At 42.3% G+C, this 12322-nt stretch overlaps 1 protein-coding gene across 2 annotated transcripts in view; it reads right to left on the bottom strand.

The window, feature by feature from the left end:
* The window catches only part of IQGAP2 (IQ motif containing GTPase activating protein 2), a 123527-nt gene that overhangs the window by 96017 nt on the left and 15188 nt on the right, over window positions 1-12322 (bottom strand). For both annotated transcript variants that reach the window (XM_058824301.1, XM_058824302.1), the window contains exon 2: window positions 5933-6032. In XM_058824301.1, the coding sequence (XP_058680284.1) occupies window positions 5933-5997 (65 nt within the window). In that variant the 5' untranslated portion in view covers window positions 5998-6032. The remainder of the gene's footprint in view (window positions 1-5932; window positions 6033-12322) is intronic.

Genomic DNA, 12322 nt, shown 5'->3' with positions numbered 1-12322 from the left:
ATGCTATGGGACAAGTGCCATATGGTTCAGTCTAAAAAACAAAGGTCACATCCATCATTACTGGGCATCATTATTCCACAAGTACACACACTGAGCAATGACCCGTTACACGTTACCTCAACATGCCAGCAAGCAGGTCAATGCATCCTGCACAGAAACTAGCACAAAAGGTTTCTCTCGCCTTTAGATCTCACCATCGAGACTTTTCATATGCAAATATAACTATCCAAGCAATTATTGGATTGATTGATACCACTGACATCACACTTGCACACAAAAATTCTGGCTTATCAGCACGATTGTATAACTCTCCAAAATAAGATGCTGTTCTACCAATATCTGGCAGTCTAGGTAAGCGTGCTGAGGACCAAGATGTGAAACAGCAAGTACACTTGTTGATCAGTACTTCTGTGTGGACCAGGACACTTCAGCAACAGGTATAACACAGCTAAGTAGGTTTTCTTCAAGGAATTTCACATCATGACACACCCTAATTTCAAACATTTTACCTTTACAGAGGTGCTGCCAGCCACATTCACTAGTAATTTGTTTGGCTAAAAGCAAGCAGAGGTGGGGAGACAAAGTTCATCATTTACAACATGGTAGTAGACTATCAATACCAAAATAATTTCCTGACAAACCCCTACGAAACTTGTTACTAAGAAATATTTTAATATTTTCTGCCTAAAATTAGGTAGTTTTACAACTGGATTACAATATTTTATATTTACTAAGGGCACAGGTCTTTAAATATTTCCTGTAGTCTGAAAGTACTTGAGTAATATTAATTCACTCATGGCCTGCCAGGGCTGAATGGTTGCCCTAATTTTATTCCTGGAGAAACAGCAACATAAAACCTGGCAGACTTCACTCATAGTACACCAAGTCTTTGTAGGACTCTGGTACCTTCCCCAGAAAGGGAGACCCCCTTAGCCACCCTCCACGGTCCCACAGTCCTGGCAACTTGAGGTTTCTGTTTTGCTAAGGTACTGCAAAGCTTTTGGCTTTAACAAAAGCCAAGCAAACACTTCAGGGTTTGACCTTATAAGTACATTAAACTGTAGGTACATTTTTGTTCAGCAAGTCATAACTATCATATCATCAACCAATACTGCAACTAGCCATTGCAAACCAATTAACAATACCAACATTATGAAAGAGGCAGGTTTTAGAAACAAAACAGGACAATTTGTTTTTCTATTGAAAATAAGTTGCAGAAGAATGAGAATTTACTTATTCAACATAAAAAAAAAAACTTCTCAAAAAGAAGTTTCCTGGCTAGATTTCTTTTACATTGTCCTTATTGTCCTAATATTGAAGCTAAAACTTCAGTATTTTATACAAGTTACTGCCTTGCTGAACAGCTGAGCAAGAAAAAAAATGTTCTGGCAGCTCTGTTTATGAAATTGCAAAATATGCTTTATGAAACAAAGTATATTCCATTTCAAGCAGGGAGAGTCAAGGCTAGTAAAATGAGAAGTTCCATGGCTCAAATTCAATCTTATGATAAGAAGGTATAATTTCTAAAAACCAAGAGAAACAGTATCTACTTCAATGTGGATGATTATAAGCCTAACCAGCCACAACACATTTAGTGAAAATTTGCTTTGCTTTATATGCCAAAGCTTCAATCACAATTTAAATCCTTCAAATCTGTATTATCTTTGCAGTGCAGTAATTACATATCAGCAAAGACAAGCAACAGCAAAAGCCAAACCCAAGCCAGAGTTTGGTGTGCTGGGTAATTTCCTTTGGAAAGGAGGATGCTGTTGTCAATATTACCTTTGCCAGACTGGGGCTGGGAAAAACGCGGGCATGCACCTGTTAAAATTCACATAATACAAGACAACCTGAGGGCTTGTAACACAGCTGTTTATGCCCACTTAGACTTTTGCTATTTACTAGTATGATTGTCCAAATTATACTGGATATATGTCAGGGTAACATATGGAGAACTTCTATTAGTGGCATCCATGGCTAAATTGCTTGAAGTGCAAAAATCCCTACTCCTAATTGTATATTCTTGATTATTTTTTCTCTTCTCAGAAGCTCAAGGAAATGGGATACTATCAATTTTTTGCTCTTTTGGTTTTTTGTTTAATATGCAAGAGACTTTGCTTAAAGGTAAAATACATATAAGCAACCAAACCCTCATTTTATCAGATGTGCAATCTCAGGAAGAAAGGGGCCCAGCAATCTAACAAAAAAAAAAAAAAAAGATTCTTTTCTCAATATCAAATATAACACTCTATCAAACTTTACTGACCTCTGCAGATATTACAAGCCTGCTCATTGTATTTAAAAACCAATTTCCTATGTTGTATAGGTGTAACAGATACTCTGCCTAGCTCATAAGGTATTTGCAGAAGCATCAGCTACCAGTGACATGATTCTTTTTTCATGTTGAACTTTCAGCCAAGTTTTTATTAAAGCTGGGCTGCCATAATTAAATATGCAAACAGTGATCTGAAAAGCAGCTGAAAGCATACATTCTTTACCTGTTTAAGTAATTCTGGAATTTTAAAGTGCAGAGCCGCTACAAAGTAATGTTTTCATTACAAACATGGTGAGAAGCAAAATATGCCTCCTGACACAGCCCCAGTCATGTTCTGCTTGATCTTTTGCTATTTATTGTTTATTTCAGTATTTATTACTCTCCAATATGGACAAAGCACTGTATTTGCACACAGTTGATTATGTAAAATAGTATTTACCGTCATTTCAGCAGCTGCCAACTGGAAAAACTCACCTTGACTTACTCATTCAATCTATTTATTGTCATTGATATCCACAGCGTTATGAATACTAAGAAGTCCTCTCCAAGCACTCAGGACAAAGATTAAATATGCCCTGAAGGCAGTTCCCACTCCCCAGATTCACCCAGGAGGGCACTGCTGTGAGCACGCAGGCAGCGCTCCGGGTGGTTTCACAGCCAGCTGCTGCACCCGGGGCTGAAGGCACCAGCCTGCCTGCTCTCAGTCAGACCCACTGCCACAAGCACACAGCAGGGCAACAGGGCCTGCACATCCCATGGGTGCTGCTGCAGAGCTGGGCAGCACCCAGCTGGGACCCCTCCATCCAGCAGCAGCCAAAGCTGCAGATGCCCATCACTCAGGAATGTTTCCTGTGAAAGCAGTCTCCCAGCGCAGCTGAAGGGCAGGACCCACCACGTGTTGTGGAAGAAGCTCACACTCCAGCCTCCCCAGCTGGTCTCATTTGAATTGTGACCCTGTTGCTGTCCATCTCACTTTCCAGAGTCCCCAGTTTTGTTCAGGCTCTATAGTGACAGCGAAAATGCTATAACCATGCAGGTACAGACAAGGGTTGCAAATGAACAAGTTTCACCCCTAATCAAGCTCACAGGGTGAATAACCATGCAGTGAGAAGAGATACAAAACTTTCTCATGTTTCCCATTTCTCCAGATTGATGCTGGGAAAAGCGTGGTCACGCACCTTTGACATCCGAGCCTGGGGCTGGCACTAGCTCAGCTTCCCTGGACAACATGGGTCGCCTCCTGGGAAAGCAGGGCTAGGGGCTACACAGCCATGAGACTCAGGCATTTCTACTTGTTTCTACAAACTTTTTTGAAGCTGTTTGTTGCTGGGTTGTTTTCACAGTAGCAAGAGTGTCTTGAGGCAAAGTCTCATGGTACAACAAAATTACCTCAATGGTTCTCTGTGAAGGGAGAAGATTCCCCTCACTCTCTTTTTTCTCACAGCAGCTCTGTCTACCCAAAATCACTCCCAGGACCACCACCATGCCCTGCATGGTCACCCTTCCTTCCTAATGAGCACTGGGACCAGCGCACTGAGGCAGAGGAGGACATGCAGCAGCATCATACTGCCACTTCAGCTCCTTCCATGACAGCCCAATCCCTTAGTAAGGGAAGTACAATGCTCCTTACACTGCACAACTCATCCCCACCTTATAAAGTAATCACCATTGAACAGTACTAGTAGATTCTGATTTTCCAAACAGAGATGCAGAAAAGCTTCCAGGTATCTAACAACCCTGGAAGTAATCGTCCTGGATAGGAAGTCCCATCATGGACTAAAACAATGCTTCCTCTAGAGAACTGCTAGTGGCAAGAATCTCTATGAAAATAAATACAAGGAAGGGGAGGAGGTTACTCACAGCAGATGCTATTTTAAGTCATTAGTTGTAAAAATAATTTCACATCTCCTTGTGAAATATCAAGGGAGCTACTTCAAATTAGCTACAGGACTCAATTTCAAAATGACAAATAGCCTGGGAAAGGGGAAGGTTGAAGAGAGCCAGGAAGAAAAAGTAGTCATAATAGCAGCAGAAGAGAAAAGGTTGAATTTGGAGACTAGATGCCATAAGGCAGCATATAGGTAAGTTGCAACATACCAAGGAGAAACCTTGAGTGAAATAAAACCTTGACTCACTGAGGTTAGCTGATACGGTGGACCTGATCTAACACCTCCACAAGTGAAACCTGCTCCCTCTTCCCTCTCTCCAGTGTGCAGCTGCACCCCATCCTCTTCCTCTTGCCTGCTCAGGTTCTCCTCTGACCCCTTGGTCAGACCAGTCAGCTCACTAAACCACAGAAAACTAACTCAGCAAAAGACCTTCACATAGCCAGCATAGCAAGCTGACTCATCTGACTGAGGGCAATCTCTCCCACTGCGCAATGGGGGCAGCAGGAGCATGTGGAGCAGGCCAGTTCTCCCTGGCAGCAGGACAACACTTGCCATCTTAAATATCTGAACAGGGAACCACTGCAGGAGAAAGAGGAAGAAAGGGCAAAGGAGGCAATGCTTGCTACACCAAATGGAACAATGTAGTGAAGAGGAAGTAAGAATGGCTGATTTTTATAACAATACCCCTAGGACAAAACCATTGGCAGCTACTGAAAGGGAAACACTGTGGATTCAAGGCCCAGAGCACAATTTAATAGTAGATTACTGACTGAAATACATTCGTTTAAAGCATTACAAAGAAGCTTCATCTTCACGCTAAGGTTTCACAGCTCACACTACTAATCACCGTTCAAGTTTCTTTTCTCAATAGAAATTCATAGGAAAGTCATCCAAATACAGTTTATAAGTAAAAACACCATCATCAACAAACACATAGCAGAAGCAAGACGCTACCAGTGGTGCCAATAGCAATAATGTGAGTACAAGAGGCATCTTTGAAAAAGTCTGATCAGACAGAATACAAAATAGGCTTTTACATATATAATAATTGCAGTACTTGAAGCTACTTCAAAAGCACAAGGATATTGTACCCTGTTTCCCTGCTCTCTAATTATGAAAATGTTGTTGAATATTTGTTTTGAGAATGAAGTGAACATAGCACAGTACATTTGCACAAAGGTGATCAAAACTCTGCACTTTCAAATCAGTGTTTCATCACTGTTGCTGTTGCTTTAAGAGATGAGGATTGCTGACCAGTAGGAACTGAAGCAGGAGCAGAGTCCATCTTCTCTTATTGCCCTGCCTGCACATACCACTGTAACACAAGCATGATTCAATTATTAAACCTGTAAGAGCCTAGGTGATTTTCTGCCATCTTAGTGACCTGAGTCACTCCACGACAAATAGCACCAAGGAGGGAGCATAGCCACAGAGCCAGAAGAAAAATACTTTCTCCAGTGAGTCACATAAGGCTGACTCAGCTTCTCACAAAACTACAGCCTTGTGTTTTAGTATGCAGCCCCAATTTTCAGTGAAAATGGACACCACAGCCAGTTTCAGGATGATGTCTTGATTATTTCTAAATCTTTCTTTGGATCAGACTTTTCATACTGGGCATTAATTTCTCATGCTGAGTGCTATGATACTCCAACATTCAGTTAATCCAAGTAATTCAAGATGTTGAATCAAAAATTATGATGCTCAAGAACACAACAGGCCTGAATGTCCACATTTAAAGGCCAGAATAAGTGTGCTTTCTTTTACTCACCTTTTTGCTTCTTCTAAGTGGCACAGATACTCATAAGCAATATTCTGCCGCCTCCTCTCATCCATTTCCTCTGCAGAAAGCCTTTCATCGTCCACAATAGCTGCAAACAGAAACCCATATCAAGTTATACACGAGTCTGGGTGATTTTTAGAGCAATTTTACTTAGAACCTGGGTGAATCACTTCTCTTTAAAAGAGGCCTTTTATAGTAGGGTGCACAAAGATGCCTAGGTCACCAAGAGTATTCTGTTCTTTCTACAGAGAATTCCTCAAGTTTCACTTCTTCAAGCATGTATTGCTCTGAGGCCATTGCCTGGTTTGGGGGCAGGATGGAGCCCTCATGGTGGGGCTGATGGATCACTCACACACAGGGGTCTGAGGCTGGGAGCCAGCAGAGTTTCAGCTTACACATCCTCAGAAGAGTTTGAGGACTCTCATGATGAAGCTCAAGGCAAGAAGCAGGTGGAGCAGCCCCATGCTAAGCAGATCCTCAACACCAGAGACAAAGACGCCACACTGCAAAGGTATCTCAGGGACAGCATGGGAATTGGCTGCCGCTTCAGGAACCCGTGAGACTGCAGCACGCTGAGCTGCCTCCCACTGATGGAGGTGACGACAGCTGTAATCAAATGAACCATCTGTGGTTTCTCCTACTTACTGCTGCAACCTCATCACCTCCCATAAAAAACACTCTCCCAGCCTATTAAGGATAGGTGTCTGTGCACATTTCCAGCTGCAAATAACTCCAATTATTTATATCTACTACCCAGTGAGTGGTCTTTCTCTACTTGTAGAGTACAGAGGGGTCCTCTGTGAGCAGCTCTTCAATTCTTCCAAATGTTTCTAGCAGTGAGTCTGAAGGAGCATACTGTCGTGCTGACTTCTAGATGAATTTCAGCCATAGCAGTGAGACTTTTGTTAACAGCCTTCATATACCAGTTACCAAAATTACACCCTATTTGTACTAAGCTGGGTGTTGGACTAGATCATCTTGAAGATATCTTCCAATCTTGATCATTCTATGAAAAATGTGTTCCTACATTCTTTCATGTTTTCAGTCACATGCTCACATCACCTCTCACGCCATAGCTGGAGTGAGCCAGAACAAGGGGCAGCTCTTGCTAAAGAGACCTGTTTGTGGGAGGGTTGGCTCCCTGATCTGAGCCACTGCGTACTTGCAGGCAGCGTGGTGCAGGCACAAGGGAGGGGACGGAAACGCACGGCTGGACTAGCTGCTTTCTGTGGCATCTCACAAGGTGGTTAGCTGAGAACATCATGACACATCCTCAGTTAAAAACCACAGCCCCTGGTCCTCCTGAAATGCACTGTGATGTGCTTGGCTAGTTCCATTCCCACACAGACTCGTGCATGGCACAAGCAAGTTTTCAGCTTTTCCCTGACAATTGCTTCAAGTGGGGGATAAACAGTTTCAGGTAATGGATACAGGCAACACAAAAGGCACTTCAAAACAGCAGGACCCCTCCGAGTTTTGCAAATACTTGCATACCTTGAAACCTGCACCTCAAAAAAAAAAAAAAAAAAGAGCCAGAGAAATTATCTCACATGCATTTACTGAGGACACAAAAGAAATTACACTACACATCCACATTTTGGACTGATGCTACCATACATTTGTTAAGGTCTTGTATAGCTGCTTCAAGCTTTGTAGTTGAAGTTTTAATGACCATATGGCAGTTGATATCTCTCATCTCCCTTTGCTTTTAAAATTGTGCTTCCTAATTACCCAGATGCTTCATACACCAATCAAACAAATACATGTCTTGCTCGAAGTTTCTTTTAAGTCTGGTAGCTCCAATAAGCATGACTCACTCTAAAATGAGCTCTCAGATACTGTAATCAGGATATCACTTGCCATGAACCAAAACATTAGTTTGGAGGCAAACATGGATGCAGATGGTGAAGCACTGTGCCTGGCAAACTGGCCATGGAGGCTGCTCTAATACTGCTCTTGCCCTCACCACCGTCAGCACAACCAGACAGGCTGCTCTGACTCCACAGCAGAGCTCCTCTGCTGCAGAGGGCTCCTGACTTCCCAGAGCAAGGGAAAAAAACTGACGAGCCACCGCACTGAAACATAATATATAATTTTATTGTTTGCAACACTGAGATCAAAGGCCCCTTTCCAAAAGCTCTCCCAACTATGAGTGCTCACAAGTGGAGACAAGTGCTGTCAGAAGGGCCCAGTCCTGCTTGGCTGTGGTCCTGTCAGCTAGAGTGGGACAGCTGATAGCATGTCAAGCCTTCATCCCCCCGTGACAATTCCCATGCCCTGGTCCTCGTAACTTGTTAAACTGTTGTTTACTCCTGCCCTCCAAAGACAACTCAACACAGCCATAAGCAAATCAGAAAAAAGGAAGCCTGTCTGAATATAGGCGAAGGAAACAACATGACCCATGTGATAAGTATCAGTCTAGGAATTAACCTGAATAACACTAATGTTTTGCAATTCAGTTCTGGATCTGCACGTCCTTGGGTGCCTCCCATACCCAACAAAGGTATCCTAGATCAAGCAGCCCTGGCCAAACTCAAATCCCTCATTAAAATTATTTGCAAAGATTGATTCAGAGAGTGGATAAAGGCACCAACAGATATTGTGGAATTGTAATAGTTGCTCTACTTAGCAAACACTGCAACAATAAGAGCAAGATTCAAAAAGAAGTAATTTGTGCACTCTGGGAAGTGGAAAACCCAGCTCCCTTCTGGAGGGGGTATCAGCAGCCCACAAGCTGGAAATCAGACTTTTCTGTTAGGGCCAAAGCAGCTAAAGTTTCTGGGCTGGATATCTGAGCACTGGAAATACAGAGCACAGGGAATGTCAACACCTACAGTGCTAATCCTGGGAGGAGTCTCTTACAACACCAACTTCCAATAAGTCTGATTACACACTTACCCTCCAGCATATACTGGCTTCAAAGCAACTGTGCTATCACATCAAGAGTGGTTGCAGACACAACTTTAGAAACAGAAATGACAACCTGCAGGTAGCCTCAGGACTGAGCTGCAGAGGCAATTACTTTGAAGACTTGGGTTCCTAAAGTCTAGTCTATAATAATATATTTTGGCAAGGGCTTCAGCTTTTGACTAGAGTCCTGTGTACCTCTTCCTTCAAACATCCTGAGAGCATCCATCAAGCCAGCCACACCAAGTTCAACAGGCAAACAAGTTTGGTTTGGAGACAAAGCTCACTCTTTCTGCTTAACAGAGCAAGTATTAGTCAGAAGACTAGAAAGATTGATGAAAGAATAAACATATTTCTGCTATATCAGTAACACTTTGATAATGCTCAGCTCACAATGGAAGAGAGTACTGCAATAAAGGGTGTTATGTGGCAGAGAAATCAGGGCTGGGCTTCACCTGAAGATCTCTACCAAGCAGGATCCTGACACAAAATCTTCCAGCTGAGAAAATCCAAATGCCATAGAACAAGGCACATTCTCCATGAAAGTTCTACTGAGGGGAAAAGCCATGTAAACAACATCTTATGATTAAATTCATTAACTATGTGACTTAACTTCAAATTTAGAGGAATTCTCTTGAAGAGGGAACATTAGGAGGGCATCTAGACAACCAACAAGATCTAATAAAAATGCTAGCCTTAAAGCTATTTCAATTCATTTTAGATGTTGACTCTGGGTTAGCCAAGAGTCAGTAGACATAAAACATGTGCTAAGACACCAAGTTCACTCATAGACACTTCTTCATGAAAAAAACCACTAAAGAAAGAGTGTGTATGAAACACATAGCACAGTGAGCAGTACTAAAACTTAGTAAATTGTCACACATGGGAGATTTATTCTGGTACTCAGTACAGGACACCAACTTTCCAATTCTTCCCACAACTGATTAAACAGAAATAAAGGAACATTCTACTGACACCTTCCTATGTATGCATATTCTACATATTTAGCACAAAAGTAAGCGCTTACCAAGGAGTTTTCCTAAATTGAAGACTTGGTCATCTTCCATCAACTGACACATCGTACTTATACGCACCCTCCTCATCCTAAAATTGCCCTGTGTAGACAGTATCTAGGACTAATTAATGTTTGAGGTCTGATTGTGAATTGCAATAACTTTCTGATGTGCCCTGATCCAAGACAGCCACTCCAGTTGTTGGCAAATTTTTGAAGCTATGCCAGTTGCTGACCACAGAGCTGAGAACTCAACCCAAGGCACTCCATGACCTACAGTCAACATGGTGCCTGCAGGACCTACTAATTCAGACCAGGGTTAGTAGACAACATGAAAACATTTCAAATTTCTGGATTTGAGCAAGTTTTCAGAAATAGAGCTACTACATCTGAAGATGCAATATTATTACTGAAACCAGCAATTAGCCCAGGTGCACAAGAGCCACTGGAGCCACGACCTTACTAGCAGAATCCAGAAAGAGAATCAAAACTTCAGGTTCACAGAGATGTGGTCACTTTACAGAGGAATTTTAAAAACAAGTGTTGTCTCTCTAAACATCATCCAGTTCCAAGTTCATCTTCATATTACATCCATGACAAGGATTTTGGGGGTCCCAAGACCACAGAGATAATCTAATTGATACTGAGTTTACTGGAAATCTAATCACTGTTTCAGTACCTCACCACCCTTAGAGAATTTCTTCCTAGTGTTTCTTCCTAGTGTCTAGTCTAAATCAATCCTCTTTCAGTCTGAAGCCATTCCCAATTGTCCTATCACTACATACCCTTACAAAAAGGGCCTCTCCATCTTCCTTATAGGCCACAATAAGCTCTCCCAGAACCTTCTCTTCCCCAGGCAGAACAACCCCAATTTTCTCAGTCTTTCCTCACAGGACAGATGTTTCAGCCTTCTGATCATTTTTGTGGCCTCCTCCTCCAGACCTGTTTTACAGATCAGCATCCTTCCTATGCTTGGGGCCCCCCAGCTGGATGCAGAACTCCAGATGGGCTCTTATGTGGCTGGAGCGGAGCAGCTATAATCACCTCCACTGACCTGCAGGTCACAGTAGTTTAGGTTTGAATTTGCATTAACTAAGAGATGTTTCACAGATCTAACTTGCAACAGAGTTTCCAAATTAGTCCATGGACTGTACTTCTAAAGGGTGCTAAACTTAAAATACAATGTAACAAAAAAGCATGCAAGGAAAAGTAATATTTCTAAATTACAATTTCTAAATACAAATTTATGGAGCACTTTTTGAAGCATAATCCTTAAGTATTAACCATTTACTAAATAGGTTTTGTTATCCTGGAAGAACTGAAGCTGGAAAAAAACCCCTGCAAAACTTACAACAGCACTTAAGGCTTCCTGGTCATTCATTTTCTCTCACACATAAGACTATCTGCAGCAGTTCAGGAACAGCACGTGGCTGCTCCTAGCAGGCAGACCCTTTAATAAGGCATTTGCCACAGACATATCAAAGGACTTCTTACGCTGAAGGCAAAGAAAGTAACAGAGGCTTTTATTTCCCAGGACCAATCCCCCTCAATTTCCTGCCACCAGAGACTTTTTCCCATGGAAAGCAAGACATGAGCAATAAGGAGGAGGGCTCTTTTGGCACCACAACCGGGAAGCTCAACAAACAAGACATAACAGACTACAGAGAGAACAAAATCCTCTTACGGTGATAGAATAGAATTTGTGAAGTCAGAGTTGGGGTGAGGGGGGGGGAAAAAGAGAAAAGATACAGGAGTACATACTATAAAATGCTGGGATAAAAGTTTTTCACAAGTGTTTGAATTAAACATTAGCTAAAGCACATTTCACAGTCTCAGCTGTCTGCAGCCGCACAGTAAGCAAGGCAAGGCAGCGTTTCAGTCCACTGGAAAGAAGTTCTGCAAATTTTGTATATGCCCACCTTACATCTTGCTGCCTCCTCGTCCCAAGCTCATACCCCCAATCCAGTATTAGTACAGTCAAAAGTACTCAACGGAGCCACTCTATAACAAAAACAAAAGCCAGGGAGCCTTTCTTGCACAAAAACTTCTGACTGACTGTTTGCTGGCCACAGCCAGTCCCAGTAATAGCTGAGCCCAGTACAACAGGATCTAGGCAGCATCCCATTTATGTCTCCCTGTAGTGAGAGGACCTTAGGCATCTGTCATCACAATTCAATGCTGTAGCTTTAAGAAGAAGCTAGCTGCATTTTAGATGGTCATAGTGACTTAAAACCTTATGTAATGAGAGAATATATAACTATCTTGTTGTAGTTTGAAAGAGACCAATAAACTCATCTTTTGTGCCTTCTTTTTATTCCTAGTAAAATTCATACTCTCAGGTACTTAGCATCCCATGAGTGCCTGCCTTGGGCAGTTCAACTCCATGGCTGCTCCTAGTTTGGCAGTTCATGTGCTGCACCAGCCAAGCCCCATACATGGAGCAGGTTGAGCTGGCAATG

Source organism: Ammospiza caudacuta, chromosome Z, assembly GCF_027887145.1.
Source record: "Ammospiza caudacuta isolate bAmmCau1 chromosome Z, bAmmCau1.pri, whole genome shotgun sequence".
NCBI lineage: Eukaryota > Metazoa > Chordata > Aves > Passeriformes > Passerellidae > Ammospiza > Ammospiza caudacuta.
Note: the sequence above shows the minus strand (reverse complement) of the source record. Positions and strands in the feature narration are given on the sequence as shown.